This window comes from Canis lupus, chromosome 2 (assembly GCF_048164855.1).
Source record: "Canis lupus baileyi chromosome 2, mCanLup2.hap1, whole genome shotgun sequence".
Lineage (NCBI taxonomy): Eukaryota > Metazoa > Chordata > Mammalia > Carnivora > Canidae > Canis > Canis lupus.
The window spans coordinates 66360711-66379158 of record NC_132839.1 but is presented as its reverse complement, the minus strand read 5'-3'; the positions used below and the strand labels follow the sequence as shown (position 1 = coordinate 66379158).

Genomic DNA, 18448 nt, shown 5'->3' with positions numbered 1-18448 from the left:
GTGTTCCAGGCCTCTCTCCCAGCTGCTGGTGGCTTCAGACCTTCCTTGGCTTGTAGATGCTGTTTTCTCTGGGCCTTCACATCATCTTCCCCATGTGCATGTCTGTCTCTGTCTCCAAATCTTCCCTTTTTATAAGGACACATTCAGATTGGATTAGGCCACCCTAATGACCTCTTTATAAATTGCCTCTGTAAAGACCCTTCTCTCTTCAAATAAGGTCACATTTTGAGGTCCTGGGGGCTAGGATTCCAGCATATCTTTTTTTGGAGGGGCACAATGCAGCCCATCACACTACTACTGAGCCAAATCCTGGCCTTCTCTGGAATCCTGCAGAATGAATGGGCTCATTTTCACATTCTTATGCCTCTCTGCTTCCTCCGTGCCACACAGATACACACACACACACACACACAACACACACACACACACACACACACACAGCCTGGAGTGTGGATTTCCTTGGTCTCTTCATTCCATTACTCTTCCATCTGCTTTGCTTCTTCTCCCATTACCTTTGCTTTTTTGAGCCCTACCATTTATATCCTCTTTCAGCGATTTCAGTGGGATTCAAAGAATAAGCAAGGATTAATCCTGAGCATTCAGCCTCCACATTTAACTGGAAAACACTCCTGCACCACACTCGCTGGTGGCCAGCAGCACTACCACAGGACCTTTCTGCACATAAGCCAGACCTGTAATGGGGACCTTTCACGATTTTAAACCACCTCCCTCTGAGCGTGACCTGCCTTTTGCCAGAAATGCCCAGTGACTCTGATGACAAGAAGGAGGGTGTGGCTCCTAAAGCTTCCCCTAATTTCTGATCAGCTGCCCCAAGCCCATTCCTTCTTGTCTTTTTCCTGCCGGCTCCCCTCTGGAAGTGACCTGTCACTTTAAAAGAAAAAAAAAGTCACTGAGTGACCTCCCTTAGGAACGTGTTGCTAAGCGGGTGTTTTTGCTCCCAGACGGCTCTGCAGCCTCCCAGGGAGCAGCCCGGGAGCCGCCCCAACATCCAGCCTTTTTGGATTCTTTTAGAAGATTCAACAGTAAGACTCTTCTCTCTCCACTTTCCTTTCGTCCCAGAAAGCGGAATCTGCAAAGTGCTTTGTAAAGTTCCTTAAGGTAATCCTGTCTTACCGGGAGCAGGGCTGCAGCAGTGGTGTCCTGCCTTCAGTGACCCGGCCTTGGAGCTCAGCTCCCCTCGGCGGCACCCTGAGCGGATTTAATGAATTGTAAGTGTAAGGGTTCCCATCACTATGATTCAGGTTTTGCTTTCTGGAATTGACTCCCTAGAGCATTACTTGGGCTGCTCTGATTTAAGCGGCTGTCTGGTGTCTGGTTTGCAGGAAATGGAAGTCTGGCTCATCACTGCCCCTGGGTGGAATTCCTCCCAGATGGTCATTCTGCTTCCTTCCTGGGACTTTTCATGCCATCTTGTTGCATTTCAGTCTCCGTCCCAGAAACATTTGCTGCCTGTTGCATTTCTGAGCCTTTCAGTTCAAATTGGTTCAAGGGCAAAGTGCTAGCTAGCTATCGCCACCTCATTCTGCTTGGCATTAGACAGAGAAACAGCCATTGCGGACAAAGGGAAGAAGATCACCATTCCAAAAGACCACAAGAAAATCTGCTAGCTGTTTTACTTATACTACTAGTTGGCCTTCGTTGCAGAGAGGCACTATGGAAAGCTAATAAAGTCTAATGGGAAATACATGTCTGTTATTGGATTTTCATATAACCTCTTCTGCAAATAAATTCAGCTCCAGAATAAAATATCTCTCTATGCCTATGTCCTAGAGCTCATTTAAAGAGTCGTTCACGCCAACACATATCCAGCATGAACGATGCACCAGCAACGTGCTGGAGTTCAGAGTGTACAGAAAAGCATTAGACCAGATCAGAAGCTCAGAGTTCACTCGGAAGACAGACCTATGAACAGACTCTAACAGTACAATGAGCTAAGCGCCATCAGATATTTATAAAAGAGTCGAACGTGCTTGGAGCACAGCTGACTACTCCCAGGGAGGACCTGGGAGCCCTTAGTTCATCATGTAAATGCACGGGGCATATACCACAGAGTGCAGCGCAAGTATGGCATTTATATGTAGTCTTCTAGGGCAATGTGTGTTATATCAAGCTGATTAAATAATTCTATAAAGCGATATGTCACTAACTTTATACAAAGGGAAGCTGTGGCTGGATTACCTTGTAGAAGTAGATACGGAATTTAGAAGGGGGGTGTGTGGCATCTGCCAGGTTTCCAGGCTCCTAGCCTAACAGTCTAGGCCAGAAAAAGCTTAGCACAGTACACAGAGAGGAAATGCCCATGGGTGTGTGGGGCCGGGGTGAGGGCTGCTTCAGAGAAAGAAAACTGCCTTGGGCCTAGCTAGGAGAAGGGAAAGAGAGGAATTTGAGTTTGGGAGCTCAGAAGTTGAAGGTGGGGAGGGTGGGAGCTGAAGATGGTAATGGGGGACTTGAATATCACCTAGAGTCTTTCTTATGATTTCCCTTCTGTCCTCTAAGCTCTTTTTCCGTCCTCACTCCTTTCTTCTACTTCCCCTCTCTAATAGCACCTTGTTTTAATAATAGCACTTAACCAATATCGAGAGCCTGGTCTGTGCTAGGCATTTTACCCACACACTCTATCACCTAGCTCTTCTAGAGTAATCACTCTTAGAGGTAAAAATTATCATCATAAGTTTACAGGAGAAGAAATGTATCTCAGAGAGGTGAAGGCATGGCCTCGAGACTACATAGCTGATAATAGAACTAGAATTGGAACCCAGGTCTCACTATTTCTATACACCCAAGTTCTCACTGTTTTAGAATAGGACTCTCATAGTGTATTATTTTTTAAGCAGCCCAAGTTGAGATGCCATGCATCTCGTATCATATACCTTCATTCTTTTCCCTACATTCTGTAGAAGTTGTCACAGAGTCCTCTGGATATGACTGAGCTACTCATGACCCTCAGAGTCCATTTGTTTGGATAGAGGTATCAGTATTTCCTAGAAAAATGTCTTTGGATTTCTGCATTAAGTTAAATAAATCATTGACCTGAAGTAGCCAAAGCCTTTTCTCAGTGGGGCAAGACTCTGTAAGTTTTCAATTTTACGAATTTCTAGGACAGTGAACTAGCATAGGTGAGTCATTGATATCATCACAAAAGCAGGAATAAACAGTGAGAAAGAGAGATAGAGCAGCCTGGGGAAGACTGAAATCACCAAGTCATGGGGTCACATTCTGAATGTGACATTTAATGACCATGACTTTGGACAAATCCTGTGACCTGCCAGAAGCCAACCTCAGAGGAAGCCTTGGTACCTCACATGTAAACTGAGGCATGTACAACCGAGCTGGAAGTACTGTTGTAAGGTCGGGGGGATCATACATCCAGAGATAGCACAAAGTAAGTCTGCAGTAAATTGTGCCTCTTATTTTGATGTTGCCAATAGGAATATATTAACAAGTGCTCAATGCATTTGGCGATGACAAGCTGCATATTAAAGTCAGGCAGTATTGATTTATCTTTTCTTAGGAACTATGCTCACGAAAAAATAAATTTTGATGTCATTTGATTTCCTGAGAAACTCATTCAAGGTAATGATCAGGAAAGAATGAGGAGAAAAAAATCATCTCTGTTCCATTTTTCATTTTTACTTCTGTATCTTTCCTATATAACTTTTTTTTTAATTTATTGAGAAGGAATCTTTCTGTCCTAAAATACATCACAGTTCTTTTTTTCCAGCTCATAATTACCGGAGTTGATCACAAGAGAGCTTTCTCATCCTTCGGCATTTTGTTCCTATTCTCTGCTCCTCTCTCCAACTGGATGGCCTCCTCCGTCCTTTTATTTTCTGAGCTGCGGTCATCGGTTTCCTTCCAGGATTTCTGGGAGCCTCTAAGGAGGCCTGGAGACAACAGATTTTAGATGCTTTGTTTCCCTTGAATATGCTAATTCCCCACCAGGGTCAGGGTAACCTTGAACGCCTCAGATGATCTACTTAAATGACAGGGCCCAGCTGGGCTTCAGATCCCAGGATATTAGGAGGAGCTTAGGATTCATCAGCCCTGGCCTTTCTCCTCCTAATCTCCCATTTGATTTCTGAGGCAGCCCAGAGAAGATGATGAAAATTTAAAGGGGCTCCAGAATGTAGCCATGGGAAACACAGCCAATAAATTGTGATTTAGTCATTCATTTGAAACACATTTATTGAGTGTTTGTTGTGTGCCATACTCCTTTGTTCTGGTGGTAAACCATGAGCAAATGTCCCTGCCCTCTTGTAGCTTTTATTCTAGTGGAAATGGGCAAACAAACAATAACAAATAAATATACAGAGAGAGTGTGGTGATAAATACCATGGAAAAAGAAATCATTATAAAGTAGTTAGGGAGTTCCAGGAGGATGAGGGAGGCAGCTTACCATTGTTTTATGAGTGTTCTGGGAAGAATTCTCTGAAGGGTGTCTAGGGTCCTGAAGGAATTAAGAGAGACAGAATGCTGTGCTTTTATCTTAGGAAAGATAGGCAAAGCAAACAGCCAAGTGCAAAGGCCCTGAGGCCAGAGCCTTCAAGTGCAGATCATGTAGAGCCTTGTAGCCCCCTGAAAGGGCTTGGGATTTTACTTGGTTAAAAAAAGGAAGTCATTGGCTTTTGAGTGGAGGAAGGACATGTTCACACTGGAATTTTAAACAATTCACTCTCTTCAATGTAAAGAACAAACTGTAGGTGAGCAAGGTGGGAAGCAGAGATTTTAGGAGGGTCTTATAAGAGGCCAGGTGAAAGACAATGGTGCCTGACCAAGGTGATGACAGTGGAGGTGCTTAGAGGTAGCTTGAGGTATTTAGAGGTGCTTAGAGATTGGATCCTCAATATGATTTGAAGGCAAAGCTGGCAGGATTTCCATGAATTGCATGTAATGTGTCATGTGAGAGTCAGAGAGAAATCAAGAATGACTCCAACATTTCTGGCTTAAGACAAATGAGTTATGTTTATTGCAACAAGGAAGACTGTAGGACAAGCAGATTTGGGGGTGATGACATAGAGGCTCATCTGGGGCGTCTTATGCCAAGTGAAGGTATCCATCAAGCATCCAGATGTTTGAGTCTGGAGCTCTGGGGAGGTGTGTGGGCCCAGGGTGTAAGTGGGGAGTATTAGTAGACAAGTGGCATTTAAAGCCAAGAGACAGGGACGCCTGGGTGGCTCAATGGTTGAGCGTCTGCCGTCAGCTCAGGTCGTGGTCCTGGGGTCCTAAGATCAAGTCCCTCATTGGGCTCCCCTCAGGGAGCCTGCTTCTCCCTCTGCCTATGTCTCTGCCTCTCTCTGTGTGTTTCTCATGAATAAATAAATAAAATCTTTAAAATAAATAAATAAAGCCAAGAGCTGAGTAAGACCACCATGGGATGAATATGGGCAAAGCAGAGCCCCATGTGTGGTGATCAGGAAAATGAAAGCAGATACAGACCAGCCTAGGAGCCTGAGAGAGGGATGGAGGAAGACCAAGAAAGAACACATCCCAGAAGCCAAGTGAAGAAACTATTTCAAGAAAAAAGCAAGTGATGGGTCACTTGCATTACTAATGGCTCTAAGGGTCAAATAAGATGAGTGTTGAGAATTGATCATGAGATGTGGCAAAGCAGGATCAGTTGGAGACCCAGACAAGAGCAGTTTCGAGGTGCACTGGGCCCAGCAAACCGATTTGGAAAGAGAGGGTTTGAGAAGCTTTCCTGTAGACTGTTGACAATTTGAGCATTAGCTAGAAAGAGAAGTCCAGAGAGAGTCTTTTTATTTCTTTTTTAAATATTTATTTATTTATTTGGGAGAGACAGAGTGAGCACACTGAGGCAGAGGGAAAGAGAGAAGCATTGGGCAACCCTGCAAGCCACAGGTGCAGGACGAGACCTATGTGGATGGCCGGGCACCAGCAGGCACTCGGAGAGTCCTGGAGCTGCAACCGTGGTCCTCCTTCCCCTTCCCAGGCCTGGTAGGGCTGTGACCCAGTGCCCTGGGCAGGGTTGGGGGGCAGGGGGCAGCGGAGGAGCTCGGACCTGCGAGCTCATACAAGTGCTGTGTCAGGTGTGTGCTGGTGCTCCTTTAACCGAATGATTTAAAAGGAAGAAAGAAGCTGAGAGGGGACCAAAACATGTATACAGTAAAGTGTTATAATTTCAAAAAAAAAAAAAAAAAATTTAAAACTGGGCCCGCTGCATCTGGGCCTCCTCCGGCTCCCTGTCCTCGTCCCGGGCGGCCCTGGCACGGGCCGGGGGGCCGGCGGGGAGCTCGGCAGGCGCGGGCGGTGGGGGCGCCGGGGGCTGCCGGCCTCCAGCTCAGGTGCTCAGCAGGGAGTGGTGCTCACCAGGGAGTGGGATGCAGGACTCCATCCCTTGACCCTGGGGTCATGACCTGAGCTGAAGACAGGTGCTTAACTGACTGAGCCACCCAGGAGACCCCAGAGAGAGCCCTTTGTAAGAAGGGGCCAATTACAGCACTTTTTTCACTAGGGGGAAACGAGCCAATATAGCAAAAAGAAATTATGATCCGGCGGAAAAGAGGAAACTGTCAGCTCAACGTCCCAAAGGAGAGATGTAATGAGGCCCATGCATAGGCTGAGATCCCGGCCTAGATGGGAACAGGGACAGGCACAGTAGTGAGCGGAAGCAAATGAGGTTACCTGACTTGAAGGGGTGGGAGCAGGGCGGAAGAGGGGTGCCCCCCTCTGGTGTCATCTCTCTGTTCAGTGAAATGAGAACCAAGGGCATGGGGAGAGAGTGAGGAGGTGGTAAGAAGGTGGTTTGAGGGGAAAGGAGAAATTACCTACTGGATGCCCACCACGGGCCTCTGACTCCAGGGCACAACTCTTTCTCACTCCCACCTGCTGCACAGTGGCACCAGGTTCACCGTTGGGCTCATTGCCAGGTTCATGGGGTCAGAAGGGTCTAGCATACTTCTTTTTCCTCTGGGGCTCATTTCCACCTATCTGGGTCTGCAAGCACATATTCCTTGGGAATGGAACACCTATCTACTCAGTTCCAACACTTCACTAACCATCAAGGTCAGCTTCATATTTATTGATAGTAAGAAAGATGTTTTGCTGATTTTCAAAGGCCCAACTTCTTTGTTTTTTGTGGTTTTTTTTTTTTTTTGGTTTTTTGTTTGTTCCTGTCCAGGAGCCACCATTGTAGCCAAAATGAATCCCAAGGAAGAAAAAGTAAAAATAATTACAGAGGTAAGTAGTTGCTTAGATGTTCCCCTGAAAGTATGTTTGTGTGTTCCCTGCATTCATGTAGCATGTGTTTGTGAGTGAGGATGTTAGATCAGCAACAAGCATTTATTGCACACCTACTGTACACAGAAGGTGCTATGTCAGGCATGCAGTGGCGAAGGGGGCTGGCTGATGGTATAAGAAATGCATCCCTGCAGGCTGTCCAGGGGCGCAACTCCACGTGGATGCTCTCAAGCTGCTTAGTCACAACTTCATGAATTCTGACACACAGCAGTTTTAAGTTACCACCTGCTGCTGAGTCAGCTCTGCTGAAGCACCATTGATTTGTAGAGAAATTCAGAGTGAAGGTAATAATCATAGATTATAACCACTAATAAAATCCTCTGTCTCATGGGGTCCTGCAATTTCCAGCCCATCATGTACAAAACATCATTAAACACTGTCTAGAATAGAGAAGGCAGATCCTTATTTAGAGACTGTAGACCTCTGAACGGAGGAGAAGCTGTTGCTCTCAACCCTAGCTTCTCTCCTAGCCCTGGGGCCCACCAACTGGAGACCGCAGAAGCAGAAATGGAGAAGATACTCTGTTTTCCATAGAGTACTTCTAAAGCCAGAAGCAACACATTACCCAGCAAAAACCATGCAGATTCAGTTTAAGCAAGGTATCAAGTCCTGACAACCCACATAAATCTACATCTGCTTATTCATTCATAAAACAAACATTTATGGTGCCTTGGTCCCTGGGGATATAGGATCAAAGAAAGCCCTGTGCCTTCATGGAGTTGTCATTCTATCTAATTTGCAGTCCTACTAGACAGTTTTCTGCTGATAGAGAATCAAATCATTATTAGAAAGAAAAAAACAAAACAAAAAAAAAACCAAAACCCAGATTTGTCTCAAATCTATTCTCTAAGTCAATTAGAACTTAGACATGAGTTAGGGGCCACATTTTCACATCTCAATCTCATCAACATCCTATAATCTAAATTGGCCAATTCCTAAGAAAAGAACACTCCCTACATGGTGGCCCTGAATTGTGACCTGAATTGTGGCCTGAATTGTGAGGTCCCGATGAGGTGGGGCTTGCACCCAGAGGATGAGTCAGGGAGATCAAGTCCCTTGGACAGAAGACAAGCCCAAGCTATGCCCATTTGCTAGTTAGGACCTCAGTTCCCCAGCTCACCAAAGCTTTTGCCATCTCTAACTCTGACGACCAAGGGCAGGATGTGCAGTCAGAGACTGGCTCAGAAACCTGCATGATATTTCTTTGAAATCTTAAGTCATATCATTAAAATCCATTTTTTTTGTGTGTTCCAAGTTTATTTCCATATTTTAAAAAATCCCAGTTTTATTTTGAGCACTTTCCAATTTGGTATAACGAGGAGACAGATTCCAGGTTTACCTTGCGGCTTCTTTTATACCCAGAGATACTTGTACCCCAGTTTGTAAAACTCTAGGACCAGAAAAGTTTAAAGCTTGAACACTTCAGCTTCCAACACTTTATATAACTAAAGCTTTAGAATTTATAATGTGGAAAAAGAAAACAAAGCTTGCCCTGTGAAAGAATTTCTCTGTTTTCAAAAAGACCTGCAGACATTTTCTTTAAATTGAAAGTTCATGGTGATTTAACACACATCTTCATTATCCTGGACCTGAGACTGAGGCTGGGGGTGCAGAGGATCCCAGCCCTTGAAACCCCAGGTATGATTCTGAGATCATGCTCTGCAGGGTTCCTCAGTCTAGGCACACTGGCTGTGCTGGCAGGTTCACTCGCTCATGCTCATGGCCTCCATTAGATCATGAGTTTTGAGGGCAGGGAGCCTCTCTGCATCCCCAGAGCTGGAAGCACAGTGGATGTTGCGGGCACAAAGGAGGACATGGGACCATGGAGGCTCCAGCATCACCTCATCATGATGTTTCCATTTCGATACAGTTTTTCAAGACCATGTCTATTTTGAGAAGAGTAGATGCTGGTGGCTGCATAGACCATGCCAACTGTCCCCTTAGCTCACACTCAACTTTAGGGGAGTGGGCAAGATGGCCATTTTAATTTTAATACCTAAAATGCACCCCTCTTCCCCTCTTACTGGTTTTTGTTTCACCAGCTTATACACAAACCAAATGATGGCTCTTCCCTTTGCATTTTTTTCAAAGGAGTTCAGCGAAAACAATGAGGTCGCAGAGGTGGGCAGACAGAAGAAGACTTCAAAGGTTGCAAGACAAAAAAGAAAGAACCGGGTATGCAGTGCTGGGGACCAGGGGTCTGGCTGTGCACCAGGCTGATTGAGGAGACTCGCGCACCCTGCAGGGGACCACCCATCCTCCTGGGGTGCCCCCCTCACCCCGAAAGGCAGGGATGCAGGTGGAAGGTGTGGAGTGTAGGACCTGTGTGAGGCCTCACAGATGACCCTCAGAAGGAGACCGTGGTTGATACCCGGGGGTGTCATCCCTCTGAGGTTTCTCCCACCTCCTGAGAGAAGTCCAGAAGAGAGGGAAGGAGGCTTTGTAGTTCTCCTCCATGAACTGAGGCCGGCGATAGATGGCAGTGCAGGACTACTAGTCATGGGGAACTCTCCTTTTGTGCCTTTCCCAAACCCGAATTCAGTTTCGGTCTAGACCCGAGGCCCCCACCCCCACCCCCACCCCAGCCTCCTCCACAGGAGTGAGCCTTCCTGGCTGGGAGCATCCACCCCCTGCACGACCGGCCTTGTCCAGGTAAAAATTCCCGTGGTCAGGAGCCCCTGTCCTCTGAGGAGGGGAGGCGGGGAACATCTTGCCGACAGGCAATTTGCTTGGAACAATCGAGATGCCAGCAGGGGAGGGAAGGGAGAGAGCGCCATTTTGAGGCAGCAGCCACGTGATGGGCTGCCTGAGAGGGGCACAGGGAGGTGGGGACCTGAGGCGCCGGGAGAAGCCCCTGTCCCCGCTGCGCCCTCCCCGCACACTCCAGGTGGCCACGCGGGGCTGAGGCGGGCCCCCGGGTGTCCAGCAGCCGGGATGGAGCGGCCCAGGGAGGACCAGGGCGACGGGGGCACCGCCGGCCACTCAGGGGGACCGAGCCCCTTCCTGCAGCTGGGGCAGGGGCACCCAGCACTTCTGGAAAGAGTGCAAGTCCTTAGCTCTGGGGCCACAGGCACAGCGCGCAGAGGTGACCGGAGGTGACAGGCTCGGGGCTGGGACCCTGGGCGGGACAGGAGACAGGAACGAGGAGGAGACCATAGAGCGGACACTTCTCCTGGCTCGAACTGCAGGAGCCCGACTGCAGACCTCGGAGCAGCAGCACTTTGGGGGGCTCCAGAGTAGCGTTTCCGAGCCCCAGCAGCACTTCAGAATGGAATTTGGAGGAATGTGTTTGTTTGTTTGTTTGTTTGTTTTCTAAGTCGCTGCCCCAGATCCACCCCCAGGACATTCATTTAAATCACAATGTCTGTGCTTTGCACAAGTCCTGACACAAAGGAGCAAGCGGCTCAGTGTCCCCCTTGCACACTCCCTTCTTTTACGGATGGAGAAGGAAGGAAGCTAGGAAGTTAGTAACTTGCCCAGAGTCCCACGGTTCATCTGAGTTCAGAAGGCAAGTCTTTGGCCCCAAAGGCCATCGCTCAGCCTTGGCCTCCGCTGCCACCTCTGCTCACCAGCCTCCCCTCCTCAAGGAGCCGGGGAAGGAACCGGAGGCTATTCTTTGTCCTGAAGTACCCAGGGAAGACTTTGTGAAACTATTTTAGGTGGGGATGCCTCAGTAATTTCGCAAGAACCCTATTAGACAAACTCAGGGTTGGCACAGTGTTTCTGGCACTGGTGACGGGCCCACAGTTATCTAGATCTGAAGAGTATTGAGGCCTGTCCCCTCGCTGAGTGACGCATCCCATCCCCAGAGAGGATCTGAGTCAACCGAAGCCCAGGGAGTAACAGCCTCTGACTCTCTGCCCACAGCTGCCCACCGCTGGCCCCGAGGAGATGGTGTCTGAAAATCCCCACCTGGGCGGCCAGCAGGAGCCCGAGCAGGAAGATTCTGACACTCGCCCCCTGAGCATGATGAGCCGTCGAGGCCCACGGAGTAAGTGTCCCCCTCACTGAGTTCAACCAGTATTAATGAATTAATTGCCTACTGTGATCAGCACAGAGCCATATGCGGATTTTTAAGGGGTATTATTTCTCACACGCGACCACCACCCCTCCACACACGTCACCTCAACTCTGGATGATTCTGTCTGTTAGCATCTGTCTAGGAGACAGGACACATAGCTTCGGGACATAGTTATATAACCACATAAGTTTGGAAGTGCTACCTGAAATAGAAATAGTACAGGTGATCAAATCGTAGGAATTCAAGGGAGCGTGAATGGTTAGGAAGCCACGCATGTCCAAGATGTGGGGCTTGATTCAGACATTGCAAGATATGAGGGATCTTGTGAGGGTCCCAGTGGCCTTGGCCCTTGAGAACTCCTGCAATTACCCAGCACCGCCCCCCGTCCCACACACACATACACACTCTTCCCCCTTCCAAGAACCTCCATGACAGAGGACATCATTCATTAGCAGCTCAGCTGTTGGGAAAAGGATTATCCCTTCCTTGTTGCTTTTCATGAAAAGTGAATTAGACAAGAGGAGAAGGTGTGTGACACTTTTCAGTTAAGTAATCATGACACAATTGTTACCCTATTTCCCTGTAGCAGGGCTGGGAAATAAAGTAACTATTGGAAACCAGAGGGCTTTGGAAGCAAACTCATCTGAAGTCCAACCCTAAGAAAAATGTGGTTCCCATCTAAGAGAGATGATATCATAGGACTGTTACAGATTAGGAAAACAGAACCAAACTTCATGCCATACAGTTACTTCTTTTTCAAAATGCTCAAAAATATTCATTACTGAAGATTACAACTTGTCTTAGCCCAGGCTGCCACAACAAAATACCGCAGACTGGGAGGCTCAAACAGTAGACGTTTATGTTCTCATAATTCTGGAAACAAGAAGTTCAAGATCAAAGTGCCAGGGTGGTGGGTTTCCAGCGAGGCCTCTCTCCCTGTGTGCTCACTTGGATATCCCTGCTTGTAAGGACAGGAATCCTATTTATCAGGGTCCCACTATATAACCCCATTAAACATCCATCACCTCCTCAGAGGTCCTCTCTCCGAATACAGTCACATTAGGGGTAGCGGCTTCAACATATGAATTCTACGGAAGACACAATTCAATCCATAGCACAATTATTGAATATTTAAGTAGTTATTTTTATTTTTTTTAAGATTTATTTATTTATTTATTTATTTATTGAGAGAAAGAGTATGTGTGAGGCAGAGAGGGGCAGAGGGAGAGGGAGAGAATCTCCAGCAGACCCCAGGCCCAGTGCAGAGCCCAACACGGGGCTCAATCCCACAACCCTGAGATCATGACCTGAGCTGAAATTAAGAGTCAAACACTCAACCGACTGAGCCATCTAGGTGCCGCATTAAGTAGTTATTTTTATTTTTATTTTTTAAAAGATTTTATTTTATTCATGAGAGACACAATGAGAGAGAAAGGCAGAAACAGAGGGAGAAGCCAGCTCCATGCAGGGAGCCTGATGCAGTACTCGATCCCCAGACCCCAGGATCCTGACCTGAGCTGAAGGCAAACACCCAACCACTGAGCCACTCAGGTGTCCCAAGTAGTTATTTTTAAATCAAGGGAAAAGATGTCAGAGAGGTTTGGCCAATAATAAGACTTTTAATAATTGGGCAGCCCGGGTGCCTCAGTGGTTTAGTGCCTTTGGCCCAGGGCCTGATCCTGGAGACCCAGGATCAAGTCCCACATCGGCCTCCCTGCATGGAGCCTGCTTCCCCCTCTGCCTGTGTCTCTGCCTCTCCCTCTCTCTGTGTGTCTCTCATGAATAAATAAATAAAATCTTAAAAAAAAAAAAAAAGAAAGCAGGAAGGATGATGCCAGCTTTGTAATTTGAGCAACTGGGAAAACCGAGTTGCCATTTACAGAGAGGGGCAGATGGCAGAAAGAGTGGGTTTGGGGTAAAACCGAGGAAGGACTTGCAAAGTTCGAGACGCCTGCTGGATGTCAAGTGGAGATGGATGAAGGAGTCTGGGGGGAGGGAGGGGGGGGCTTTGCTGACCATCTGTCAAAAGAGCACCTTCCTACCTTCTCGCCTAGTCCTCCTGGTTCTGTTTTGCTCTAGAGCACACATCGCCCCCTGGCGTCCCCTGGTAACTGTTTGCTGACTATCCCTGGGAGCAGGACAGCCTTCTCCAGTCATGGCCAACCCTAACCCCAGTGCCTAGAGCAATACTTGGTCCAGGGTGGGGGCCCCGTGACATTTGTTGGACCACTCTGCCGGGGCGTAACAGCCCAGAGCCTCAGCCCTGCCCACTCAGGTTTTGTAGGCTTATGGGAGAATCAGCTGATTGAGGAGGTGACGGTGAAACCACAGGGGCCCAGTGATGAGAGCACCTTCCACTCGGTCGCACAGTCCTTGCGCTGCTCGGCTGCAGGAACGTGGACTGGGGCCACACAGCTCTCCAGTGAGTTCAAGGAGGCTGACTGCTCTTTGGGGAGAGTTTTCATCACTCAGGCACATTTTCTTCTTGATCCTTTTTATTATGTTTTCCAAGCAAAACAGGAAATACAAATTTATTTCCTCTGTTCACAATTCTTTAGCCCATCTATTAAGGCTTTATGTGTCTGGTTATCAAAATAGCTTCTGATATTCTCAAAGTAAATCAGATGTCACCAAGGCAAGTGCCAAGTCCTTAAGATCCTACATGTAATACCCCTTGGGGCTTCCATTTTTCAGAATGAAAATTTGAATGTGCGCAGAATTAAATAAAATCCAGTTTCAGGACGTCTAGCTGGCTCAGTTGATAGAGCATGCAACTCTTGATCTCAGGGTTGTGAGTTTGAGGCCCACATTGGGTGTAGAGCTTACTTTAAAAAAAGAAAACCCAGTAAACATCATATGCCCAGCACCAGATTCAAGGATTACAAGATTTTGCCATGTTTGTTTTAAGTATCATTTTTCTGGGGTGTCTGGTGGCTCAGTCAGTTAAGCATCTGCCTTTGGCTCAGGTCATGATCCCAAGGTCCAGAGATCAAGCCCCATATCAGGTTTCCTGCTCAACAGGGAGTCTGCTTCCTCCCTCTGCCCATCCCCCTGCATGTGCTTTCTCTCTTAAATAAATAAATAAATAAATAAATAAATAAGTAAGTAAGTAAGTAAGTAAATAAATAAATATCTTTTTAAAAAAACTATCCTTTTACTCTCTATTTGTTTTGCCAGAAGATATATGGTATGTATCTATAGATAGAGGATAGATAGATACATAGATACATAGATAGAAGGGACAGAGGGAAAATGTAAGAGAAAATCTCAGGCAGGTTCCGCACTGAGCACAGAGCCTGCCCAGGGACTCAATCTCACAACCCTGAGATTACAACCTGAGCCGAAATCAAGAGCCAGACACTTAACTGACTTAGCAACCCAAACACCCCTATATTTTTATTTTTAATGGTAGTAAAGCACACACACACACACACACACACACAGAGTTTGCTGTCTCAATCACTTTTAAATGTACACTTCAGTGGAGTTAACTATATTCACATATATTGTGCAACAGATCTCTGGAATTCTTTCATCTTGCAAATCACAAACTCTCTACCCATTAAACACTAATTCTCCATTTCTCCTTCCTTTAGCCCTTGGCAATTCCATTCTCCTTTCTGTTGCAATGAATTTGACTATTTTCAGTACCTTGTGTAAGTAAAACCGTACAGTATTTCTCTTTGTGATTATTTCACCCAGAATCATGTCAAGTTTCGTCCACATTGTAGCATGTGACAGGAATTCATTCCTTTTTCAAGATGAATAGCATTTCATTGTATGTATATGTCATATCCTGCTGATACATTCATCCTTTGCAGATATTTGAGTTGCTACTACCTCTTGGCTATTGGAAATAACATCGCTATCAACGTGAATGTGCAAATATATCTTCAAGGCTCCTGTGTTCAGTTCTTTTGGAAGAAAAGTGGCAAGAAGTGAGACTGCGGGTTCATATGGTAGTTCTATGCTTAATTTCTTGAGAAACTGGCATACTTTTTGCATAGTGGGTGTGTCATTTTGTATTCTCACCAACATTGCACCAAGTTTCCAGTTTCTCCACATCCTTACCGATGTGGAGAAGGTTATTTTGGTTAGGAAGGTTAGGTTATTTTGTTTGGTTAGGAAAGTTAGGTTATTTTGTTTGTTTTGTTTCTACACTAGTCATCTTAGTGGGTGTGAGCTCATCTCTCACTGTGGTTTTGATTTGCATTTCTCTAACAACTAGTGATGTTGAGCATCTATTCGTGTGCTTGTTGACCTTTTGTGTATCACACTTGGGAGAAATATCTGTCCTTTTCCATTTTCTGATCAAGTTCATTGTTTTGGTGGTTGTTATTGAGCTACAGGCCTGCTTTATGTATTCTTTATAGTAACTCTTTTCAGATACATGATTTGCAAATATCGTCTCCCATTCCACAGTTGGCATTTCTGCTCCACTGATTATGTCCTTGGATGCACAAAAGCTTTTACGTTGGAGATAGTCCCATTTTTTTCCTTTGCTTTTATTGCCTGTGCTTTTGGTGACATACCTCATAAATCATTGCCAGATTCAATGTCATGAATTATTTCCTCTATGTTTTCTTCTAGGAGTTTTATAATTTTAGGTCTTACATTTAGGTCTTTAATCCACTTTGAGTTTTATTTTATATGATGTAAGGTTAGGGTCCAAGTTCACTCTTTTGCATATGAATTGCCAGTTTCCCAACACTGTTTATTGAGGAGAAGGTCCTTTTCCCATTGAGTGCCTTGGCAGCCTTTCTGAAGATAATTTGACCATATATGCAAGGGTTTATTTCTGGGTTCTCTATCCACTCCATTGGTCTATATGTCTGTCTTTATGCCAGCACCACACTGTTTTGATTACTGTAGCTTTATAATATGTTTTGAAGTCAGGAAGCATGAGACCTCTTACTCCGTTCTTTTTCAAAATTGTTTTGGCTATTTCAGGGTCCTCTGATACTTCATATGAATTAAGGATGAATTTCTCTATTCCTGTGGAAAAAAATGCCAGTAAAATTTTGATAGGGGTTGCATTAAATCTGTAGATCACCCTGGGTAGTACTGACATTTTAACAATATTAAGTTTTCCAATTCATGAACATGAACTCTCTTTCCATTTATTTGTGTCTTTAATTTCTTTCGACAATGCTTTTTGGTTCCCAGTGTGTACAAGTGTTTTGCCTTCTTGGTGAAGCTTATTCCTAAATATTTCATTCTTTTTCATGCTATTCTAAATGGAATTGTTTTCTTAGTATCCTTTTTAGATTTTTTGCTGTTAGGATATAGAAACACAACTTATTTTTGCATGTCAATTTTATACCTTGCAACTTAGCTGAACAGTGTTTTTGTGTAAAATCTTTAGGGTTTTATATATGTAAGACCGTGTCATTTGCAAACAGATAGTTTTTCATCTTCCTTTCCAATTAGGATGCCTTTTGTAGCTTTTTTTTCTTGCTATCCTAGTATGTCTGGGCTGCAATAACAAATACCATAGCCTGGGTGACTTATAAAGAACAGAAATTTATTTCTTATAGTTCTGGAGGCTGGGAAGTTCAAGATCAAGGCACTGGCAGATTTGATATCTGGTAAGGAGGGCCCACTTCCTGGTTCACAGATGGCTATCCTCTTGCTGTGTCCTCACATGGTAGAAGGTGCAAGGGAGCTCTCTAGGATCTCTTTTAAAAGGGCACTGATTCCATTCATGAGAGTGGAACCTTCATGAGCTAACTACCTCCCAAAGGCCTCTATTCCAAAAACCATTGCACTGGGGATTACGTTATAAGAATTTGGGGAGAACACAAACATTTAGTCTATAGCACTTACCTAACTGTTCTGGCTAGGATTTCCAGTGCTGTGTTGAATAGAAGTGGTGAGGGGAGGCATCCTTGCCTTGTTCCTGATCTTAAAAGAGACACTTCCAGTTGTTCACCACTGAGCATGATGTTAGTTGTGGGCTTTCAAAGTGGCCTCTATTAAGTTGAGGTAGTTGCCTTCTATCCGTATTTTGTTGAATTTTTAATGATAAAAGAATGTTGAATCTTGTCAAATGCTTTTTCTGTATCAGTTGGGATGACCATGCGTTTTTTTTTGTCCTTTGTTCTGTTACTGAGGCATATCACACTGATTGATTTTGATATGTTGAAACAATCCTGGCAACCCCCCCAACCTAGGCTCCACTAATACTTTGTGTAAGTAGATCATGAAGCTCTCTCATGACCAATTTATAAATACTGTTTACATTTCCCTAGGCGAAACCTCAGCTTCAGTGGTTTCCCTAGCCCCAACGAGACAGTTTATATTGACAACACTATGGGACTTTTTAAGCTCACATAATTCCATTTTATTTTCTTCCCTAAGCATCTAGTGGTTTACTTGAGGCATCCCACGTACCACCTAGCCAAAATAGATAGATGATAGGTAGATAGAAAGATAGACGGATAGACGGGTAGATGGATAGATGATAGAGTACATAGATGATAAAATTTGGCAATCTTGAACTCTGAGAACTTCAGAGCACATTCAGAGCCAGGTAGCAAACTTTCTGATATGATTTCTACCAAGATTCCTCATTCTCTTCCTTTGCCCACATCCCATTATGTTGTCAAGATATTAAGAGAAATAAACATTATAAGCCAGCAAATGTTCCTTGAAGCCTATAGAAACTGAAATCAGACTCACTGCTGCTCATTACTAATTTCAGTCATGGGACCTTGAGCAAGAACTCCAATCTTTCCAAGCCACTGGAGTGTCATTTATAACATGGGGATCATAAAAGCCTGGACGTAATGCAGCAGTTAGGACAATGAAATCAGACAATACACAGAAAGCACCTGCAGAGGGGCTAGCACATACATAGTCGTCTCCTCCAGCCAAAAGAAGAACTTGTTGCCAAAGAACTAACAAAAATAATTACCTTTCTTGAGCACTAAGGTTGCTACGTGCATTACATCATGTAACTCTCAGCACAGCATGATCATCTCATCTGCATTGTTTCATAGGCTAGGAAACTGCCTGCAGAAAGAACCACCAGCTAGAGGCGGTGGAGCCAGGATTCAAATTCCAGTCAGGGGACCTCTGTGCTCTTAATTGCCACGCTGTGGCATCATTTGACACAAATCCCAACCCCAACTAGTCTTTAAAGCTAAG

General features: G+C 45.3%; 1 protein-coding gene across 8 annotated transcripts in view; it reads left to right on the top strand.

The window, feature by feature from the left end:
* The first annotated feature begins 946 nt into the window (after positions 1-946).
* Positions 947-18448, top strand: part of CC2D2A (coiled-coil and C2 domain containing 2A) — a 136496-nt gene continuing 118994 nt past the window's right edge. For 2 of the 8 annotated variants that reach the window (XM_072805271.1, XM_072805254.1), the window contains exons 1-4: positions 948-1229; positions 7160-7218; positions 9370-9453; positions 11146-11269. In XM_072805271.1, the coding sequence (XP_072661372.1) occupies positions 7180-7218; positions 9370-9453; positions 11146-11269 (247 nt within the window). In that variant the 5' untranslated portion in view covers positions 948-1229; positions 7160-7179. Of the gene's footprint in view, positions 1230-7159; positions 7219-9369; positions 9454-9825; positions 9931-11145; positions 11270-18448 lie in introns of those variants that run through there. The other 6 variants (XM_072805319.1, XM_072805301.1, XM_072805311.1 and 3 more) reach the window with 5 other exon arrangements.